Here is a 24098-nt window from a genome sequence, read left to right as displayed (position 1 = left end):
TGAAAATATCTCTAATCCTTGATTAGAGAAGAGATGTGAAAGATCATTTTTATTAAATTTTTCACCATTGTAGCTACTGAGAAAAGTTCTAGGCCTAGAGAACAAAATTTTTTCCACATACAGAGTGGAATAACAAGATAATTGAAGTAGAAAGTATGTTTTAGGAAGATGTTATGGACATAAGTGACTACGGGTGAAGCACAAAATTGAGTAGTAAGGCAGATTCTTTGAAAAAAAAATACAGTCTGCTTTAGTTAGCATATAAAAAATGCAAAAGTAGAGATAATTTTTTAATTGTGATTTTTAGAATGTTAAATCTTCTATACTAATTGTACTTTCAGTCAAATATTGCACATTTGAAAAATAAAATAGGACATATTCTCAGGAATTAAAATGAATTGGCTATAAACACAAAACACTTAAACACACACCTTAGCAGCATTGATGAAACATGTTTGCAATCGTCTCCCCAAAATTAGAAAATTTTCTGCTGCTGATGGAAGTAATTCCTTGTAAAATTCCTCTGCATCTTCTCCTGGATCTAAGCCTACACAGCAATGGCTTAAAGAAGAATGTAAATTATTTGTGTTAATCATAAACATCAGCTGAATGCTCTAACTTTTTTAGACATTGTACATTAATGAATATCCTGCTTTTGTTGCCAAGTCAATAAAAAACTTGTTGTAAAACTAGTCTAATAACTTTCTATAAAAAGCATAGTGTAGTATGGATCTTGTTTGTATTTAGGTCCAGGATTCATAGATCTTAAAAAAGAACATGTCAGCCATCAGGAAATCAAAGATACTCGGCTCACAATAAAAAGACATGAGCTGAGTTTTCAGTGAACTGGGTTCAATCACTCTAAAAGTCATAAAATACCTTAATTCATGAATAAAATTTCTGTTAAGTGAAGCATTTCAGACATCCAACAGCTGAAAAATACCACACTCAGGATGGGATTAATTTTTGAGGGACAGATAAGGAAATAAAATACTCTTTAATTTTACATCAGCTCTGCTTTCCAACAGATCAACTTCTTTAAGACCTGAAAATTATCTGCCTGCATATTTCTTTTATTAGAAGGAAAAACAAGCAAAACCCTAACTCTAGGAGGAACACTTTACAATATACATTAGAGGACAAAAAGTCATTTAGAAGAAATGAATCTTCTTCAACCTTCACATAAAAGCCACTCTTTGGATATGAATTCAACACTCAGAAGTCAAAAAAGTACCTATGGAGTAGACTAATACCAAAGAATCCCCAAATCAAGGGTTGTAGGCTAATGAGTGAGTACTACTATTTGAGTCTTTCCAACAAAATGTACAAAAACAAGCAATAAAAACTACATATTGAGCCTACTATACACCTAACTGGCAAATGTTTATATACTGCAACAGTTTTTATTTTCCCTTTAGTTGTTAAAATTAATTACTTAAGAGTATATACTTTTGATAGAGAGCATTAGTAAATATAATTATGCTCAATCAGTACTGTCATGAGCTAGCATATTTTATCAAAACATAAAGTAATTAAAGATTACTTAAGAAAACCATTAAACTCAAAAACTAAAGAATAAAAGAGTATTGTATACATTTATTAAAATTTTCAACTGTATAGTTTGAATTTGGCCTTTATCTAAATAAATACTTTATCTAATAAAGTAGGAGTAAGCAGTTTAGAAAGTTAGGCTCCAAAATAAATACAAAGTGAAATGAATAGTTTTTATATCTGTTCTCCTATACTACTCTGCTCATGCACTTTCATTTTGGCACCAATTTCATTCCACTTGTGACATACATTTACATGACTGCTACCCAATCTCTATTTTAAGTTTCTCAAGTACAGATGTAGGTTCTTAATTTCTTCAAATATTCCTGAGTCAGTAAAGAGCAGATCAGCCACTTGTGATTTAGTAATAAGCATAATAAATGATCATCATTTATTGAAGTTTAGCAGGAAAGTTTTAGAAAATTCCAAATAGAGTAAGTAAATAATAGTCTAAAAGTATAATTAAAAACCTATCACAGGATATTCCAATTCCTATAAGGAAAATAAATAAAATAGAAGTAAATGTTGTAAATCACAATAAAAATACTAAATTCCTTAAGAACAAGCTGACTTACTGATTCATTTTACCTTAATATCTGTGTAAGCTGGGAAATTGTAGTCCACCCACCCTGGATTCGAGAACAATCCTGACCAAGGACCAGAAGGCAATATTGAATGAGATCATAACAGTATATATCTTGTTTGATTTTCTTCAATTCTGAGCTTCCTAAAGGTGTGTTGTTTATTATTTCTAAGGCAAAAGAAAATAAGATATACTTATTTTTGCTCAGCACATCCAAAGGCTACTTATATTTTTATATGTTGAACAATACTAAAAATATAAAGGAAAAAAATCATTGCCATATCATAGTGTTAGGGTTTCTCTGCACAATTCAAAACTGAACCAATGATAGAACTGATTTTATTTAAAAATCACAAAGTCTTTTTCTTACCTTTTAACTTCAGCAATATAACAGGGACATTCTGTTCAGGACTTTTTGCAACCTCAGCAGCTAGAGATAAGATTCTTGGGTCTGTACCTGTTGGCTTCATTTCACATATCACCTGTATTTTAACAGAATCAGAAAATAAAGGTCAAAAAGCTATAAAATATTCATTCCCTAAATAATGTATGAAATTTAAGATCAATACGAATAAAAAGTTTTTCTTGCCTTGTTTTAGAAATGCAGGTTTTTTTTCATTTCTTCCTTTATAGGAAATTAGTTTTTCTAATTAATGTACATCTAAAAGAGTTCTACATCCCTATACCTTACATGTAACATTTATAATAGGTATTGGTATTGCATTTTCACTGTGCTAGGAGCTTTACATTTACTCTCTCTGATATGTACAATTCTGGAGTAGAATTTACACATGAAAAACTGAGTGTGTGGTAAAAAATTCATATTGCAGACTTAATAAGGCTACTGTTTTAAAGGTCTGCTTACAAGGTCATTTCTTGGCTGGCATCTTGAATGTGGATATTAGAAGGGTTTCTACTATTCTGTGAAAAGAGTGTTCACTGTTCCTAAAAACAATGTTGTTTATGCTGAACACCTGATTTCCTTGGAGTCCTGGAATTCTGGTATATGCTAGCAGAAGGTATCTACATGACTTCATTTTCCAATACTTAATAAAAAAAAAAGAGTAAACCTTCTGGAAGTTCTAGGGCATGCTACGTATTGGCTTGGCTGTGGTGATTTCCTCCATCCCATCACTGTGGCTGTGTCACACGACAGATGTTTAACATGACATAAGTTAAACATCACACTAAGATTCAGAAATGTGTAATTATAAGAAAACCAAAAATTATTTCTAGAGTATAGTGAATAAAATCAATTCTCCTAAAAATTTTAGAACTTCACATCTCAAATTGTTACTAAAATTTGTTTATATAAAACTTTTTTAAGTATTTGAAGTTCAACATAAGTCATCATTTAATAAAAAGTATCTCTCTTTTTTTTTCGTGTATTGGGGATTAAACCCAGGGGCACTTTAACACCTTTTATTTTTTTATATTGAGATGGGTATAATTAAATTGCTTAGAACCTTGTTAAATTGCTGAGGTTGGCCTTGAAATTGCAATCCTCCTGCCTCAGCTTCACATCTCTGTATTGCTGAGATACAGGCATGCAGCACCATACCTAGCTTTCCCTTACTTTTAATAAAAATTAACATCTTTAAGTATTTACTATGAGATAAGCACTCTGCTAAGTACTTTTAAATGAATTATCTTATTTAATTCTCACAATGGGACTCTGAGATACACCTTGTAATCATTTCCATTTTTAAAATAAGAAAGTAAAACTTGAAAGTTGAGAAACTTATCAGGGTTTCATCAATATATGGTGGCAGACATATCAGATTAGTCTGATTGCAAAACCCATGGTTTTAATTACAATGTTCATTGTATTCCCTCCCTTGTAAGAGTAAAAATCACAAAATATATTCCTGAATAACCTACTTCTAGCTCACTTTTTGATTTCAGAACTGGCACTACAGTCTATCCTTTATTTCAAAAAGTTGACCATAATATAGGCATCAAAATCATCCCTTGTTAGGAAAAATATAAATCATTAAAATATTTTACTTAATTTCATATCCAAATGGTATACTCTTTTAATTTGCATTTCTTTGAATATTAGGGAGGTCAGGCATATTTCATTTCATTGGTCATTTTTTTCTTTTATACATTTTCTATTCATAACCCTTAACCATTTTTTATTGGCTTGTCTTATTCTTCAATAGAAGCTTTTCATATATGGATATGCGCCTTTTGCAAATATTTTAAAGAATATTTCAAAATTACTAAGAGTGCTAGAAAAAAGAAAGCCCGGAGCAACTCCTAGCACATAGTAGGTGCAAAACTTTCTAAGGGAATATGTACAATTATCTCATTCTTTCCAATGGCTGCATTATGCTATCCTTTCTTTATAAGAGTGCATCAAAATACATTTAAGTGCACTAACTGGATGTCATTTAGGCTGTATATTATTAGAAGCAATAAAGCAATGGATATCAATGTGTGAGTCTTTATGAATTCATGCTAGTATTCCCATAGGACAAATTCCCTATGATGGTGATGACTGAATTGTAGGAATACATATTTTAATATTATCTTTTACACTTTTGCCAATCTGTTAGATTTCTATTTAAATAGTATAGTCTTGTTTGAAACTGCATTTCTATGAGTTTTAGAGGGACTCTGCCATATTTCATGTTCACTAGTCAGTTTTTTCTTTTTTATATTTTCTATTTATAGTTTTTATGATGACACATATGGGGCAGGCTCCTTGCTAATATTCTGGTTGGGAAAGAAAAGTGTTATGTGTACATACATAAAAATAAACGTAAAACTTCTTAAGCATACAAAATATGTGAAATGCTAAATAAATGACATAGATAAGAATTCAGACAATAATTAAAGAAGTAAGCTTCTCTTAACCAGTTTTCTTATCTGAAAGTAAAATTAACAGCAATTCCTACCTCCTAGAATAATCCAAAATTTAGAAAAGAAGGCAGTGAAAAATGATAGTCTTAAAATATGACAGTACAACTGAGCTTAATAATAATCATTTGAAGAGCTTACTATGTGCTATGAAGTGTTCAATTGCTTTCATTTAATCGTGTCAAGGACCACAAAGAACAGGTATTCTTTTCCCGTAATTTTAATGATAAGCATACTTATAACTTTTTTTTTTTCTTTTGCAATGCTGCCACTGGTACCCAGAGCCTTGCACGTGCTTGGCAAGCACTCTATCACTGAGCCACATCCCTTACCCTTAAGCATAATTTGGGACAGTTTGGTTTGCACAAAGTCACACTTTTAAGTATGAAGCTGGAATTCAAACCCAGAGATCCTGGCTCTAAAACCTGAGCACTTACCTACCATATGAAACAGTCTTAGTTCACAGACCGAGGGAGATACATTCACCTACCCATATAGAACAATAAACTGACAAATATGCCTAAGAAAGAAGTAAGGGAGTATAGTTTGATTACACAATTGTCCTGAAAATCAACCCCTTGTTACAGCAATCATTTGTAAATGTTTGTGTATGTTTTTCTCATCTTTACAATAAATTCATGAACACTGACGGAGAAAAAGAATGCCGATTATTGATCAATTATTAATACTGTTACCCAGTTACCAGAACACCAGCTCGAGCTTCAGCCTTGATCCTTTGGGAATCACCTCTCCCTAGTCACGCCTCCATGAACCACTGTGATGGAAATAAATGAAAGAAAGAAATCCACTTACAACTGATCCTAAACGCCTGCGGTTTCTAACTTCGAATCCTCGTTTTCCTTCCTACACGTCCTTCCTCCAGTCTTAATATCACTGGGATCTTCCTCGGTAATTAAAAGGTCAAAAAGATTGCCGAGGTAACGGCGTCCCTTCCAGTCACGCACAAGCACCGAGGCTCCTTTCCTCGAGATTCTAGACTCAGCTTTGGCGCTACCAGTCCTTTGGCCAGTCGCCAGGCCTTGTACCCAGACACCGCCCTCCTCAGGCCTCAGTTTCCACACTAAGATCTCCACAGAAGGCGTGGTTGGCCGATTCCCCCGTTAAGAGGCCCTACATGCAGGTTCACTGGGTCCAAAGTCCCGGCATCCGGACATCCCGGTATCCCAGGGCCCTCTCGGTCCCCAGCCACCACCTCAGGTCAGTTACCTCATCCCGGTTTCGCGTTCCTGCACCAATGGATCCTAGTTCCCCCACGTACCACAGTGAGGTGGCCCTTGCCAAGCGGCGTGCGTCGCTACGCGGGAAGGGATCTGGGAGGGGACGAGAAGCGCCAAGGGGCGGGGCGTCCGTCACTAGGCAGCCAATCAGAGCTCCAGGGGCGGCCGGGGAGACGTGCACGTAGGGCGCGGGGCGGAGTCTGGGGTGGCGGCGCTGGAGGCCGGCTGCTAGTGTTGCTGCTTTGGGCTGAGGTGGCAGATGGTTGTGGAGGCGAAGTCGGAGCCAGTGGGCAAGGATGAATGGACCAGCGGGACTCTCGCGCATTGACCGTCACGAGCGAGTTCTCAAGTTAGGCGAGAGTTTCGAGAAGCACCCACGCTGCGCCTTCCACACTATACGCTGTGAGTGGGGACTGCCCGGGGGATAGAAGGGGCACCTCCTTCTTGGTTGGGCTTGTGAAGGCGCAAACCCTGAGTTCTGTTCCCATAACCTCCCCGCCCCTGCACTCCTCTGGAGGTGGGAGTGGAGCGGGTACAGCGTAATCCACTACCCTGTTAGAAGCCCTAGGTGTGAGTAAACCTTGGGCGCATTTAAGTGTGACCAACCGACTGGAAGGGACACTTTGTGGAGATCTGCAGGGGTGACTGTGGAGGCTAACATGACAAGAGTATGATGCAGAAATGGAAAGGAAAATAATATGAAAAACAGTACAAAGGACCTAAGGCAGGGCCAAGGGAATGCCTTGAAGCTGATGGGGACAGTCTTTCTTCCTTTTCCTCACCTCTGTCTGATGAGGGTTTTTATTTACTGTTTTTTTTTTTTTTTTTTTTTTTTTTTTTTTTTTTTTTTTGGTGGGGAAAAGTTCTTAACCATTTTAATCTCTCTCTTTCCGAACCCAGATTTCATTGTTATCAAATACTGATTATCAAAGTATTTGAAGGTGTGTTATTAATTTCTTTATTGGGAAGATTTTTATTTTCCTATGATTTCTACCCTTTGGTTCACTCACTTGTTTTAATAGTTGGATGACATGACAGGAAGGGAAAGTACAGCGTATGATTTTATATATAAAACATTCATTTTTTGCATAATAGCCCTCATAGAATTCTAGAGCAGGAAGGAAACGTTGAGATCATTGAATCACCTCTTATTTTTCTATGGCAAAATAGTAAAGCAGATATTTTTTCACTTCCTTTCTCCAGCTCAGCCCTTCTTTACTGTTTCATCATTCCATCTTTTTCAGTCATTCTGTCAGATTGGCTGTAAAGAAACTTTATGAATTTTATTTTGAAACGTTCAATGGTTCAATTTAAACACCTGATTAAAATTCAGTCTCCAAAAGTTTACTTAGATTGTAGTAGACAATCTAGTTATACTAGTTCATAGTAAATGTAAGAAGAATCAATGGTTTTAACCCTTCAAAGATATGCTTACATTTTATTAAAGGGTTTTCTTAAGCAATATTAACATCCATTTTATAGAACAATTGGGGAGATATATGACAAGAGAAGATCTTCAGAGCTGTTTTTGTTTATTTTTTATTGGATGGCCATACTCTGTCATCTAAATCTCCCCCTAGTGAGACAGTGCTGTACTGGCTCTGTGGTTTCTCTTTCTCTTCAGTTTCATTTCCCAAAGCAAGATATGGTTCTTATCTGTTTTCTACAGTCCTTTTTCTCATAGTTTCTCCTCTCTTCTTTCTCAAGTATGCAGTAATTTTTAACTTTTATTAAAAAAGTACTATTTTTTAATTTTTCAAGTTATAAGGTTTAAGATTATAAAATTGCTCTAGAATATATTTTTATATAACTTGGGTATACATTCTCTTCCTAGGGGAATAAACCCCAAATTAAATTAATAAAAAAGTAGCCTTTGACAAGTTCCTTGCTAGTGCGTCAAAGCATTTCACTTATAAAAGTTCTTAATATCCCAGAATCAAATCTTCAAAGTTAGAGTTAGATAATCCTGGTACAAGAACGATAATAAAAATAGACAAAACAAAAATAATAGTAACCATAAATAAACCTAGATGTTTGAACACACAGTTATGTAGAAGACATTAAAAATTTTTTCAGTCTTTTTTCCCCTTTCTTTTTAAGCAGGCGTATGGTTTTTCCCTAGGTGATCCTCACTCCTAAAAATTCAGAGTGAGGGAATAGAAACTATAGAATAGAGAATGTGACACATACATAGGATAAGTGCATCCAATTTATAACTAGCACTCAAGCTAATGTAATTTGAGAGAAAATAGTTTTCTGTCTTTTATGTTCAGGGGAAATTTGGATAGTCTAATATACTAAGGCTTTAGACAAACCTGATTGGGAATCCTATCCTCTACTTTCTCTCCCTCCCTCCCTATTTAAAAAAAAAATATATATAGGTATATGTATATACATACATACACACACATACACACACAAACAAACACATATATATGCACACACACTTTGACTTTGGTGATATTTTCTAAACTCTTAGCCCCAGTTTTCTTATGTGTAAAATGATAATGATAATAGTGACATTTCATAATTTTTGTAAGGATTAAGTAAGATGGCATAAACATAGAGCAGTATAGGTGCCTGGTAAAAAATGAATTGTAATCATGTTTAGTTTTGAAGAGTTATAGTAATGTATATATAGGGAGTGCCAATAAATGTAATTTCTATAAACTTTTAAAAAACATTTATCAGACCTTGAAAATAAGATCTATTAAAAAGTCTGGCATGTGGTCAGGAGGTATAGTATATTTTTACAATTGTAAACTAAATGATTAGCAGTAGTTGATTCACTGGTAAAAGAGTTTGAATAACAGAATTCAGTAGAATTAATTTTGGATTTGGGATAGTGCTAGTTTTAACCTTTATTTTAAGATATAGGTTAATAAATTATAAAATTTTTAAGTTTTCAGTGGCACCACTTTTTGCTCTGATGGAATAATGATGAGCAGTGACTATAGAAAAATTGTCTTTAAGTGGACCTTCCCCTCAAAAAGTAGTAAAGCTTTAGAGCACATGTCAGAAATTATACTAATGAAAAATTGATTAAAATTATATTTACAGTTAAGATTCTTTGCTTAGGATGGAATATGGGACAGAGTATGGGTTTTGGAGTTAGTTGAATTAGTTCAAATTGTAAGAAATAAACTGACAATAGTAATTGTATGTTCTTTTATGAAGATGTTGACATATGATGGTACAGCCAAAACAGAGAAGTGTTAAAGCCAAAGAAGAAAATGTTTTCCTGTTCTTCATAACTATAGTAATTATATTTGAAACCTGAAGATACTAACATAGATGAAGGAAATCCAGAGAGAATAGATCGATGGTAGAATTGATGATAGGATTCTCAAAGTAAGAACTAAAAAGTAAGTTATTTAATCAATTTAGAGAATACATTTGATATTTAGAGCATATGGAAAGCATGAACATGAAATTGTTCAACAAATTCTTTAATTCTAGAACTATATATGTAACCCTTTGAAATTGAAAAGTTGTTTGCTTAAAAAAAATAACATGTTTGAAGGCAAAGAAAAGGCAGTACTAAAAAGTGGAACATTTTAACTGTATAACTGTAGGATAATTAGAATTATAAATTGGTCCAGAATAGTTGTGGTAGACTTATTGATTAATAAATTCATGTTTATTGTTAAGTAAAGCTACAGATCTTTTGAGTACATTTCTGTCTTTTGCAGTTAATCTTATTCTATACAAGCTGCAGAAGGCTGTGAACTCCTTAAAATTAAACAGTCTTTGATAGGTATGTTCTCAAATGTATTTTTATATGGAAGGGAACAGTAACTGGTTTATAATTTTTATCAAGTTCTCATAGGGATTTATGACTATCTTGTATCCCCTAACACCCCCTAAGCACAAAACTGTGGATATAAGACAAAGAGACCATGTCATATGAATGGATAGAGTATGTGATTTGAGTTCCTAACTTGATCATTTCTTAGCTTCATTAATTTAAAGGTAAAATGTGGTGAGAGTATTCCATTCAAAGATTTATTGTGAAAATAAAAGTGATAATATATTGAAAAAAACCTTCTTAAAAAAACCCTAAAACAGAGGTTAAGATTAACAGATTATACTTTGTTTGGCCCTCATAACTATATGTTTTGTTTTGAATTAATTGCAAATGCCTACAAATCAGGGTCTTTTATATAAAAATCAAGATTTCCAGTTTTTTCCCCATAGGATATTATTATGTTCCTAATTTCCTCCTTGTCCTAATTGATGTTTGGCAAAGGGATTAAAATATAAAAGCGGAAATATTATTTAAAATTATACCTCTTATGTCACTTTATTGTTAATTTGTGGTCTAAAAGCCTGGAGACCATATTTATACATGTATACCACTAAATATGCTGATTTTGGAATGAGTACTGATTTTTATCATGGTAAAATAAATATTTTTCCAAGTGTTTCATTAAAACAACAACATTTTAACTCAAAGATGCAAAAACTAAAAATCTTTCTATTTAATTATCCTTGTTAATTATGTCTTTTATGTCTTCTTATTTTTACCATCTAGATAGGTTAGTGATCATTTCTCTTCTGTTTTTAAATATTTTAAAAATGATTTTACTGCATAACTGAACATTAATCTGCTATTCATTTCAAACAAAGCCATTTTGGCAGGTTTTTTTTTTTAAAACTAGATTTCTACCTTCTTTAAAAAAAAAAAAGAAGGTGACCTGGCAATCATCAAGCCCATATCTCCTCTTGGCAGCAGTTGGCTGGAGCACAGTGTAATTACCTTCTAAGATTGGGCTTATTCATTCTTTAGGTCATTGTGGTTCCCACAGGTCTGCTTTACCATTTGGGTTACCTGACCGGCTTCTCTATAGCATCATTTAGCTGTAGTTAAATGACAGTCATCTCTCTTTGTATTTTCCTTTTGTCATTTCAGAAAAAGATTGAAAGTCAGAGGGCTATGGTTTTACTCTAGGATGCCATTACTAATGTCTTACACATTTATTATCATAGAGAATTCTCTGTCACATATTAAGGTAGTGTGTGCACTCTGTGAGAACAGAAGTAAACTAGTGAAAAGAACAGAGGAATATGGCAGAATCTACACTAAACAATAAAATCTTGAAATAGACATGAATATGGTCCATAGGAAATAATGAGAAAAGAAATATTTTACACATAATTTAGCACCTTATATTTACTTAAAACAAGTTTGGATGTCTTTTAGAGAGGCATGAGCAATATGAACCCAAGTCAACTGCAAGGATCTTTCATACAGCCATATGTTAAAAATACTGTGCAAAACCCACATTTCTATTCTTTAAAAAAATTACAATCCAATAGACATGTCCATAAAGAAGTAAATAATACCAAGTAGTTTATGTTAGATTTTGGTGAATGGCATTGTAAATGCTTCAGGAGGGGAAAGGAATTTGGGATTCTGAATAGTAGGAAAATGACTTCAAGGAAGAAGGAACTTTGAAATGGGATTCAAATTCTAATAGCACAAAAGTGCAGAGAAAAGCAGGACAGGCTGTAGTAGTTTAGCCTTTAGTCAACTGAAAATTAGTTTGTGTTTAGCAAGAATGAAAGGGCATGACTCTGAAAGAATTATGAAAGAAAATATAGGATTAGATGTGAGTGATGAAGGAGGTAGAGGAATATATAGATTGATGAGAAGACCTTGAAGGAGTTAAAATTAAAACATTGAAGACCAAAAAAAGCCCATTACCATAGGTGCTCACATAGGGCATGATGATATTTATAAATAAGGAAAGATATATATAAATAATGAGAGATTTGAGTGGCATCTCCATTGTACATACCTTTATAAAAGAACTTTGATTCTTACTTTAGATTCACAAATAATATATGCTAACTCAAAATTGAAGTTTTCTTATCTACCTGTTGATATATCTTAGCTAACCTCTCATTTTTTTATTTTAACTGGTTTTGTGCTTCCATATTCTACCTTCAGTAAATATTAGTTGCATCATCATGGGCAGGGACTTCATTTCTTCCACCTCCCATTTCCTTTATCTATTATATAGGGATATTCACTACTTTACAGAATTGTTGGGAAGCTGAAAGATCAAAGTGATTGGGAAAAACTTTTAAAATTGCTTCATACATAATATCTATTATCATTGTTTTGTTTTGTTTTGGTGTTCATTTTCTTAGGTTTTTATGATATCTGCTTTCTACTTTCTCATCTCTTTGATACTCAAGTTCCATTCTAATTTTTCTTCAAATCACTGTCTTCACATCAGTTGACATTAACACTTATTTCTCTCTGTCCAAACCCTCATTCAAGCATCTAAAACTTCACACCTTCATTCTGCTTTCATCTTTTTCACTGAGCTTGCCACTACTAACAAACTCTTTAGTTTATTTTCAGTTTAATCTTTATCCTTTGATTTGTCAGTTGTACCTTCTAGGGATATTATAAACCAACCTCACAGTTTTCATATTGCTTATGTTGTTTTTATATCTGTTTCTTAAAATATAGGGATAAACATTGAGATTTTAAAAAATAATTTTGCATGTATTCAGTTTTGAATTAAAGCAGTATGAAGAATATCTGTTATAAAGATGGTGTGAATTTTTATATTCATTTACATATATGTTTGTTTAAGGACTAGAGGGATGGATTTCTTTTTTTTTCAGAGTAATCACTTCCTATTTAAAAAGTTAAATATGAAGTACGAAGCATAATGTTTGACTCATAGTAAGTGTTCTAAAAATGTTAGCCACTGTAGTTGTCATTGTAAAGCAAGGCCAGTCTTTTGTTTATTAGCAGTGTTGATTTTATGAACATTAAAATTTCTCCTTTCCCAAGATCTACCCACCATAGTAATGGATATCCATTACTTTGAATTTAGACTTTCACCTATCAAACTTTGTTATGTAACATTGTTAACGTAAAGATAAATCTGTTTAAAAGATAAATCTGTTTAACATAAAGATAAATCTAGGGGCTGGTCATGTTTTGTTGGTGCTGTATCACTGAGCTGCATTGCCATGTTCTATTTTTTTTAATCTGGTTGGTAGTTTTACACTTGTTATTTTGTAAAAGTTCATCAAGTTTATTGTTTATTTTCTATTTTGTATGTATGCTATATGTTAATAAAGTGTTAAATAAACACATTATAACCTGAGAAATTATATATCAAAATTATTATAGTTATTGATATATATTGGTATAATTTTTTTATAGCTTTCATATCTTAGAGGATTTAAACTTGTTTAGCTTGTGATAGCTCAGTATCCTAAATTCCTTCTAGGTGATAGATTTTAATGGCATCATTTGAACCATGATTTAATTCACATTTAAAATATATTTTAGATTCTTCTGAAGTGGAAGATTTGGTTAAATTTCAACATCCTTTAATGATGTAATTATCCATGAAAAACTTAAAGCACTAAACTAAAAAGATTGCTTTTTCTTTTTGAAGTTTCCCATGAATACTTTGCTGTGTGTTCATTCATTTTATTCTGCTATACAAGTAGTAGTAGGGACCAAAGGTAGTTTAAGAAAATTTTATGAGGGAAAAAGACTGAAAATTAAAAAATATTCTACTTATATCATCTTATAAGCAACACTTAAATTATTTAGCTTTTTAAAATAAGATTATTTTTAGTTGTAGATGGACATAATACCTTTATTTATTTATTTGTTTGTTTGTTTGTTTGTTTTTATGTGATGCTGAGGTGTTAACCCAGTGCCTCATATGTGCTAGGCAAGCGCTGTACCACTGAGCCACAACTCCAGTCCTGAAATTATTTAGCTTTCAGCAGAAAATCTTAGACTAGTTTATTTTAGTCTAAAAATGTTTCTATCATTGTTTAATAAATACTATTTTTAGAGTATAGCTGTTTCTGTTTTTTCCTCAGAATTAAGCATACAGAAATAAACTCTGGTGTATTTGCTTATTTGTAATAGTAATACCTTTCTAAGCCATTTTAATTACTGGCTTTTGAAAACTGATTACCGCATTAGAACATGCTCATATTTTTGAGATCAAGGTATTATTGCTCTATCTTAAAAAATCAATATTTATATCTAATTTTAGATGATTTCAAACCTGCTTCTATTGACACTTCTTGTGAAGGAGACCTTGAAGTTGGCAAAGGTGAACAGGTGACAATAACTCTGCCAAATATAGAAGTAAGTATTTTTTTTAGATTAAGACTAAAAGGATCTTTTTTGCAGGATTTTCAGTGAATTTAAATGAAAATAATTGCACATTTATGTAATGATGGTTAGTTAAAGTAGTTAATAAGCACAACAAGGCAACAAAAGATATTTTAAACTATTTTGGGTGAAATAATCTTAAAATATCTATCTATTTAATACTTGTAAGAATTATCATAGCAAATGATTTGAAAAAATTGGTGGTCTAAGCAAATATTCATTTAATTTCTATTATGAGCTATGTTTTGTATTCTTAACTAGGGATAACAACTTGTCTCTTGCCTTCTAATTCTAATTTGATATAACAGACAGACACAAAAACATCTAGTGTTGGTTGGAGGTGGTGGTGCATGCCTGTAATTCCAGCAGCTTGGTAGGCTGAGGCAAGAGGATTGCAAGTTCAAAGCCAGTCTCAGCAACTTAGCAAGGTCTTAAGAACTTAGTGAGACCTTGTCTCTAAACAAAATCAAAAAAGGGCTGGGGATGTTGCTCAGTAGTTAAGCACTCCTGAGTTGGTACCAAAAAAAAAAAAATTAGTGTTATAAGTTAAGGGCATATAAAAAATTCTGTGCAAGCATATAGGTTGAATCAAATACTCTCTGATAGACTTTTGAAAGACTTCACAAAGAAAACATTAATTGACCTGAGTTTTAAAGGGGGATTTTAACAGGCAGAAAGGGGGTATAATATTTACTCAAACAGAACAACATGTGAAAGGCTCTAATGCTTTGAAAGAACAAGGAATTTGTGGACTTTATAGTAAATCATTGTATAATGAAAAGTGCAAGAATAGAAATGTGAAAGATAGGTTGGGATCAGATTGTGAGTATCTTTTATGTTGTGATGTAGAATTTAGACTTTATCCCATAGCCACTTGGGAACCATTAGGGGTTTTTAAGCAGAGAAAGTAATATGATTAGATTTGTAGTTTTGGAGGGCTTTTAGCAGTATAGGGAATATCTCTTACCTGAATTGCTTAGAACCAGAATTGTTTCTGATTTCTGATTTTTTTTATTTTATAAAATTTGCATGTACATAATGAAATATCCTAAGAATGGGACCTAAGACTAAATGTGAAATTCATTCATCTTCTATATGCATCTATATACAAGTTGAAGGTAATTTTAGACAATATTTGTAATAATTTTTGCATACGAAGCAAAGTTTCATAGTGTAGAATTTTCCACTTGTGGTGTCATGTTGGCACTCAAAGTTTTTTTATTTTGGAGCATTTTGGATTTTAAATTTTCAGGTTAGGGATACTTAACCTTAGTTTGGGGAAAAGGTTGAAAAAGAAAGTGACCAGGTCACGGAGACCTTAAATTTTGCCTGCTTTAAAATTTCTAGATATATCCAGAACTATCAAATACTATTTGCATTAAAATACAAATCCTTTGTGGTATGGTCTGTTTTTCATAGTCCTTGAGTTAGAAATTTCATTTTTTCCCTTATTTTTCTTTTCAGCATTAACATACAACTTCATTGATGATACACAAATGAAAACAATGCAAACAACATAAGAGAGCTTACTTATAACAAATTGATTCACTGTTGTTTATGCAGAGAAAATGGTAGAAATAGTTCAAGCTAGGCAGGAAGATAAAAAGCAACAAACATGTGTTCAGTGATGTTCATTTATCCAGCTTAAACCCAAAGACCAACTTGTTTAAATATTCAGCACTGATAATACAATATGGTGTCCATTATTCAAAATCAGTGACTGAAAGAATTTCTTTACCATATAAGCGAGGTAGAGAAAAGGAATCATTTATAATATATGTTGTTTCTAAAGTACAACGCCGAGAAGTTACTTCTAGCTCTTTGGGAACATATACATACCCAGTTTGATTGTGAATTGTCTGACTTTTACTTTCACCAAGCAATCATTGTGCCTTTTTATTCCCAATACCTTATCAGTCCACACTTGAAATTCTTTTAAGAATAAAATAAAAGTGAACCTTCACCGAATTGATTCTGTAGATTCATTTTCTTCTTATTTAAAATTATTATTTACATTCTCAAAAATGACCAGAACTTTTGGAAAAACATTTTTGTTCTGTTTCTCATTAAAGAGGGAACCCAGTGAAGATTGGCCCCTGAGTGGTTCTATAGTCATTGCTGGATTTTCAGCCAAATTTAAAAAGACTTCCAAAAGCTGAAGTTTAGTTTCTTAATTTCTGACCAAAAATAAATGAAAAAAGTTTGAAATGGAATTATCAAGCATATATGGTTACTCATTATTAATAATCTTATTCATAAGCAATCTTAGTCCAACTTGAAGTGATGTGTCATAACACACTTGATTCCTGTGTATCTTAAGCGTGCACTAATTTTTGGCATTCACACTTGTTATTTAGAACGTTAAATTCTTTAACAACAGATCCTGAATATTGAGAATCTTTGTAATAGTTGGGAGAATCTTGGATCACAAATAATATCTGTTAAATACATAAGCAGCATTATTATCTAGAGCAAGTAATGCTTCTATAAGAATATGAGCTTTTTCAGACATCTCAACCAAAGCAACTTTCTGTTGTTCTTGAGGGGACAAAATAATGTCATCTGAACTAGGGGAAGCCTGTTTCTAGATATCCTGATTTGTCTAGGTTTGGCCTGACTCTACCTCTGGTCCTGACCTCAGTTCCAATCTGAGCACTATACTATATTATTGCTTTCATTACTGTTATCATCATCAGAACTAGCTGAAGAACAACCCTCAGCATCATCCACACCCACAAAGCTACCCTTAGCCTTTTTATCCTTATTCTATTTTCTTCCCATGGTCAGTTTTTAAATACATAGCAGGGATTTAAATACATAGCAGAATAGTCATGAGGGCTGTGGGTCCAGGTGCAGCCCTGTGAAGTCTGATCTTCCTCAGCTGCTTCAAAGCCACAATAGTTGATTCTGGAAGTAGACCTCCTTGCAGCAGTTATTTTGCCCTTCATCGCTGACCTGGATTGGTGCCACACCCAACAATCTTTCTGATCTCAAATTGACTCCTAAACTGGAAAGTCTTGAACCCACTGCAGGGATCCAGAATAATTTCCCAATTTCCTTCTTCTTCCTTCTACCTCACACCCATCTGCCTTCAGGGAAATTTCCTAGTATTCAGGGGGGTTTTGTTCTTCTATACTAACTTTATCAATCCACAGAGAAAAGAAAGACTGTAACTTTTTACTATAATATATAAAGAAAATCCTGGAGTTTTGAGATTGTTTTTGTTTGTTTTAATTTTTAGTAGGAGTGGTTTTTGTGCTGGTCCATCCACATTTTCTTTTGTGTATCAATGAGATGGTTTGTCATGGTTAGAGGTATATTAAGCTGTCTGTACTCTAATCTGCTGTCTTTTTCTTACTTTTATCAGCCAACACCACTTATTGAGAACCAACTGATGTCAGACTGTATTAGTTGCTGCTGCTGAAGGTTTTCTTAAGGCTAATTAAATGGGGAGTGGGTTTCTTATTGAATATTCCTCATTTGCTCCTATAAGATCTGAAAGAAATGAAAAGTCAATTCAGTTTGAAATGTTGTAGATAAATTAACCTTTGTATTATTATCTTATAAAAAATGCTCACATTCTGGTATTTCTAAAATAGTTTGGAAATTTATTCTGCAATCTAAGGCTTATTTGCTTCATGATCTTTATTGAAGAATAGTCTAAAATAGTCACTTAATTTTAAAATTTACTGAAAAGCCTTATGTTGACATTAAGAACTATTAGCCTGTTGTTTGGAACTGCATTTTTATTGGTCAACTATGGTTGGTTTGCAGAAAAAAATTTAACGGAATTCTTCTTTGCATGTAGAATATTGTTTTCTTAAATTGTAGTCCTCTCATCTCATTCCTTACATTACTTTTTCTCTCCTAGCAAATGGGGATTCTTATTAAATTATATTAGTCTTATGTGTATGATTCTTTTTTATTTATACTTATTCTGCTTTATCTAGAGTTTCATCTACTATGTGTTTGGTTAGGGTCTCAATTGAAATATCTCTTTTAAAGAAATGGCAGTTATATAGGGGGCATATATTTTCAAGATGAAATACAGTAAATTTCTGTCCCAGTGGCTTTAGAGACTGAGACAGGAAGATCCAGAGTTCAAAGCCAACCTCAGCAGCAGTGAGGTGCTAAGCAACTCAGTGAGACCCTGTCTCTAATAGACATAGAATATTATAGGAGCACAAAAGAAAGGTAACCCTACCAGAGGAGGAGGAGGAGACATCAGGATACACTGAATCTTGAAGGTGAATTGAAGTTACCCAGTTGAAGGAAAGAGGGAAAGACATTTTAGAGAAAAGAAAAAGACATGGACCAAGAGACAGCAACAAAAGAAAATATTTGAAGAACTACTTATACATTCCACTATGGCCAGGTCAAAAGGGATGAAGATAGAAAGGTATTTAGGAATCAGATTAATAAAGGACCTAATATACACTTTAATTTAATTTGAACTTTTTTTCTGTAACTCATTTAGACAGTTGAAAGAGAATTGTTCAAATTGCCAAGCTAAGAGCAAATATATTTTTGCTGAGCATATAGTACTTGAACAATTATAAATAAGAATGGAAATTACCTTTGTGAGAGTGTTTTCCCCTGCTTTTAAAGAACTTCTTTAAGTGAGTAAGAGGTTTACTTTTTTAGCATCTTTAATTCTGTGGATATTATATGGAAATGTAATAATTATTAATTGGAAGCATTTAGATTCTTGTATTTTCTTTATGAACTTGCTTTCATCATCATGGTAGCCTAGAAAGCACAGTAGAGTCCTTCAGATTCTGGTGGTTCTTTGTAGGGTAGATTTTCTAATTCCAATTTCTTTTCTAATGTCTAATTTCTTTGCTGTTACATAATAGAATAAATTAATAAAAATGAAAACTGTTAAGCTGGTTAAATAATGGGCATTTACAAATCTCTTTCTCCTACAGACAATTTTCTATAGATGGTTGTTATAAAATTCAAAATTTCAAATTTGAAAAGTTTCACTTTACTCAACAGTTAATAATTTGTCATTTATACTTCTGAGATTGGCTTATTTTCAATTCTGACTCTTCACTTTGTGGAGTACTTTTGTGGGACTTACATGAATATGTCCATTGGAAACTTGCTACTATCTCTCTTATTATGCAGACAGTGTATTTCTTATAACTTTCTTGACTGTTTATAAATTTAATTCTCAAACCCTGGGCTTATGAGGGTTTTACAAGTATGATGTGCTACTGTGTCATGCTAGACAACATTCTTAGGCAAAACCCCTTTCAAGATGAACCTGGTCTGGTTCCCTTCACTAGGTTTACTTAGCACACATGGGGAAATAGCTCCACCACATTATTGAGACTTTAGCTTACTTTAGGACCAGCATCCTATTTTAATATCTTGTTAGTTACATTTTTAAATTGTGTATTTTATCATTGCACAATGCCACAGTCTGGCTGGGCACAATTCAGGAGCCACTTGTCAAGAGAAACTAACTTTATTTTTAGAACCACACACGCCAAACAAAACCGATCCTCAGGAAAAACCCTCAGAGCCCAACTGCCACCACCGGCTTCCCATAAGCCTCTCTCACAACCACAAGCCTCTCCACCTCCCACAATCCTCCTGCTCTTGAGGCTGATTGGCTGGGTCGCATGGGCAGAGCCAAAAAAGTCCCCCAATGAGCAGCTCCGGTCTGAAAGGGCGGGGAAACAGCCCAATGAGCATCACCGCAGAGGAGCAGTGGGGCCACTGTGAGCCAATCATCAGCTGGCAGTCTGAAAGTTTGCTGGGCCCCCTTCGGCTGTGGCTCTCAACAGCACAAAATCCTTTTTTATTTTTATATATTTTTATTCTAATTAGTTATATATGACAGTAGAATGCATTTTGACACATCACACATAAATGGAGTATAACTTCTCATTTGTCTGGTTGTACATGATGTCACGTTACACAGGTAATGTAATCATATATACACATAGGGTAATAATATCTGATTCATTCTACTATCCTTCCTACCTCACTACCCCCTCCCCTCCCTTTACTCCCCTCTATCTAGTCCAAAATATGTTTATCCCTCGGATTATTGTGAATTAGCATCTGCATATTAGAGAAAACCTTTAGCCTTTGGTTCTTTGGGATTGGCTTATTTTGCTTAGCATAATATTTTCCAGTTCCATCCATTTACTGGCAAATGCCATAATTTCAAATTCTTGAAGGCTGAATAATATTCTGTTGTGTGTATATACCACATTTTCTTTATCCATTTATCTCCTGAAGGGCATCTAGGTTGGTTTCACCATTTAGCTATTGTGAAATGTGCTGCTCTAAACATTGATGTGGCTGCTTTACTATAGTATGCTGTTTTCAAGTCCTTTGAGTATAAACCAAGGAGTGGGATAGCTGGGTCAAATGGTGGTTCCATTCCAAGTTTTCCAAGGACTCTTCCTACTGCTTTCCATATTGGCTGCACCAATTTGCAGTCTCACCAGTAATGTATGAATGTGCCTTTTCCCCCAGATTCTCACCAACACTTTTTTAAATTGATTTTTTAAAAAATAAATGACAATGGAATGCATTACAATTCTTATTGCACATATGCAGCACTACTTTTCATATCTCTGGTTGTATATAAAGTATGTTGGCACCAATTGTGTCTTTATACATGTACTTTGAATAATGATGTCCATCACATTCCACCATCCTTGCTAATCCCCTGCCCTCTACCTTTCCCTCCCACCCCTCCGCCCTGTCTAAAATTCATCTATTCCTCCCATGCTCCCCTTCCCTACCCCTCTATGAGTCAGCCTTCTTATATCAGTCACCAACATTTATTGTTGTTTGTATTCTTAATAGCTGCCATTCTGACTGGAGTGATATGAAATCTTAGTTTTGATTTGCATTTCTCTAATTCCTAGAGATGTTGAACATTTTCAATCCATGTGTATTCTTAGAGGGAAAGTAGTTCTCATCAACACCATATAGTTGGGTTCTATTTTACCACTGTATGTTCTTTAATTGGGGAATTTAATCTGTTTAATCTATCCTGCTATTGATGCTTTCTATAGCATTTTTAGTTTTACTGAGTATATCAGCTTAAAATTTTGCTTTACTGTTTAACAAATTGCTTCTATCTCTTCATTAGGTTTCTCTTTTAGAGCATTGAAATGTTTCTCTAATTTCTTTAAGCTCATTGAATTTCCTTATAACACCCATTTTAAATATTTTAAATTCTCTGAGAGTTCTCCCGTACTGATTACTCTCTGGTCAGTTTCTGTCACCTGATTATGAGTTCTAGGAGTGGTCATGGTTATTGAAAGCTGTGATACTCGTTGGCTTATGATGTCATCTGGGCATTGAAGAATCAGTTTTCCTAATCTGACTTATTTGTGCCTATCTTTTCAGAAATTCTAAACAGGTTGCCTATTTTCTCTTCACCTGTATTCATTTTTAATATTTCAGCACTAGGTATCCTCAGATCCAGATTTTTCAGGGAATACCAGAGGGCAATCTAAATCCAGTTTTGTCCCAAATACAATGTTGGTATGTTGTTCAGAAAGAATCAGGAGAGTACCCTGAAGTACTAGTATGGGTCCACAAGCCTCAACCTGGGGCCAAGGTAGGTCTGGATGCGTCATTCACAGTTCACAGCCTGTGATCAACTCTGCAGCATTCTGCCCAGCTCTAGAAAGTGTCAACATTGATGGACCAGCCCCAAGCTCCTGTCCACACCTGTGGACACCAGTACTGCCAAGCTGTATCTCACCCTGACCCTACACTCTGCCTAGAACAGCACAATGCTGGATCCACACTGCTAAGGGGTCCCTGTTGCTAAGGTAGACTTGTGGACCAAGATGGCTACCAGGTGATGCTAGTTGGAGAAGAAGTCCAGTGGACTGGGGCATGTCTTCCTCTGATGCTAGGGCTGTTCCACAGCCTTTAGAATATCGCCAGTGTTAGGTTGCACCAGCCTAGCACTAAGTTCCAGGACAAAATCTGCTTGCTGCCCTGTTCTTCCTCCCCTACATCCCCTGCACAGGGAATAGGGTTTTACATCACTCTGTATTTCACAAGTTTGGGGTCATGTTGGTGAAAGCAGTCCCTTATCCCTGATGGCTAAGCTGGTTTGTACTTGAGTCTCACAACCACAAGGACCTGCACAGTTTAGAGCCCCATCTGTGACCACTGATGTGCTGTCCAAGGTTGGGGGGATGAGTGGTAGAAACAGTCTGTTAGCCACCAAGACTTGTACTAAGCTGGGTCATACCCGAGTCTCAAAATTGCAAGGGACTGTACAGTCTTAGGATGAGGGTACATGTGTCCCAGGTTCACTCCAAGGCTGGAAGCAATGTATCAAAAACTCAGAACTGCCCCAACAGCACAAAGGTCTTTGCCTACTGCTGAAGCCAATCTAGAGGCTCTGCCTGTGAGCTCTGGCTTACCTTAAGTACATGTATGACTGCCAATATAGTGTGATGCTAAATCATGTACAACCAGAGGAATGAAAAGTTGTGCACCATTTGTGTACAATGAATCAAAATACATTCTGCTGTCATACATGCCTAATTCGAATAAACAAATAAATAAAAAGAAAAAAAAACATTGTATGACCCACAATCCCTTGACTCTGCATACCAACAAAACCCAAAACGACAAGGCCTGCTGTTCAGGTGAGATACCTTAAAGCTTCTTTCCTTGTTTCCTAGTGCAAAGCATTTGACTTTTAACAGTGCCAATCTCTTCAGCAATTGCATTCTCCTCAACTGCATCTTTAACTGCCTATTTTTCTGGCCAGACTGCAAATTTTCCATTTCTGGTTTGCTTTTTTTGTTCCTGATTTTCACTGTAAATCAGGCTAACAGCAGCCTGTAATACCCATGCTATAGGATATTACTTTTGCTGCCTTAAAATTGGTGAACCACATCTTAAAATGCATCCCACATGTTCCCAGGGTATGGATAAAATGCATACAAATTCTTTACTGAGATTTAACAGTGATGGCCTGTAGTCCAGCTGCCAACAGAATCCTCATTTCCATGTGCAACTTCACCAGTATCATCTTTACTGTCCACATTTCTGTCAGCATTCTGGTCTTCTGAGCCTCCACCAGAATCACCCATTATACTCCACTTAGAGCATTCTAGGACTTTTGTAGCTTGCTTCTTCAGACTTTTCTGAACTTCCCCTGTAAACCATTTCCAGTGCCCTCCCATTTTCAGGTATAATCACAGAAATGACCCCACTTCTTGGTACCATATCCTATGTTAGCTCTCTGTTGCAATAATAAATCTCTGAGATAGTTAACTTTTTTATAAAGAGAAAATTTTATTTTGGCTTACATTTTCAGAGGTTTTGATTCATGATCAAGTGAACCTATTGCTTTTAGGTCTTTGTTCTAAGGGTATCACATCATGGTGGAAGTACATGGCAGAAAAAAACCAGTCACCTCATGGCTAGGAAGAGGTGGGACTGGAGTCCCATTGATTAGAAGACCTCCTATGAGATCACTCTTAAAGGTTCTACCACCACCTTCCAAAAGTGCCAGTCTAGGGAACAAGCCTTTAAACACATGGGTCTTTGTGGACATTCCAGATCTAAATTATAGCACACACAAATCAATTATATGTAGTTCTTGTGAAGAATGAGTGGCAAGTTGAGAATGTTGGAGAGGAGATAAGAAGACCATGAAGGACCCCATGTATAGGTTTATGGATTA

At 34.4% G+C, this 24098-nt stretch overlaps 2 protein-coding genes and 1 pseudogene across 3 annotated transcripts in view; 1 reads left to right on the top strand and 2 right to left on the bottom strand.

The window, feature by feature from the left end:
• Iqcb1 (IQ motif containing B1) overlaps positions 1-6298 on the bottom strand; it is a 55118-nt gene extending 48820 nt beyond the window's left edge. The window contains exons 1-5 of one of the 2 annotated variants that reach the window (XM_076868158.1): positions 6227-6298; positions 5695-5774; positions 2505-2616; positions 2140-2302; positions 432-561 (exon numbers count right to left, since the gene is read on the bottom strand). In XM_076868158.1, coding sequence (XP_076724273.1) covers positions 432-561; positions 2140-2302; positions 2505-2604 — 393 coding nt within the window. In that variant the 5' untranslated portion in view covers positions 2605-2616; positions 5695-5774; positions 6227-6298. The remainder of the gene's footprint in view (positions 1-431; positions 562-2139; positions 2303-2504; positions 2617-5694; positions 5775-6226) is intronic. The other variant, XM_076868157.1, reaches the window with a different exon arrangement.
• A 154-nt stretch (positions 6299-6452) lies between these two features.
• Eaf2 (ELL associated factor 2) overlaps positions 6453-24098 on the top strand; it is a 39610-nt gene continuing 21964 nt past the window's right edge. Inside the window, exons 1-2 of the mRNA XM_076868349.2 lie at positions 6453-6639; positions 14286-14380. Of these exons, the coding sequence (XP_076724464.1) occupies positions 6534-6639; positions 14286-14380 (201 nt within the window). The 5' untranslated portion in view covers positions 6453-6533. The remainder of the gene's footprint in view (positions 6640-14285; positions 14381-24098) is intronic.
• Positions 16221-23502, bottom strand: LOC143408692 (armadillo repeat-containing X-linked protein 3-like; annotated as a pseudogene).

This window comes from Callospermophilus lateralis, chromosome 10 (assembly GCF_048772815.1).
Source record: "Callospermophilus lateralis isolate mCalLat2 chromosome 10, mCalLat2.hap1, whole genome shotgun sequence".
In the NCBI taxonomy this organism is placed as follows: Eukaryota; Metazoa; Chordata; class Mammalia; order Rodentia; family Sciuridae; genus Callospermophilus; species Callospermophilus lateralis.
The sequence above is the reverse complement of the archived record's forward strand: the minus strand, read 5'-3'. Positions and strand labels throughout refer to the sequence as shown.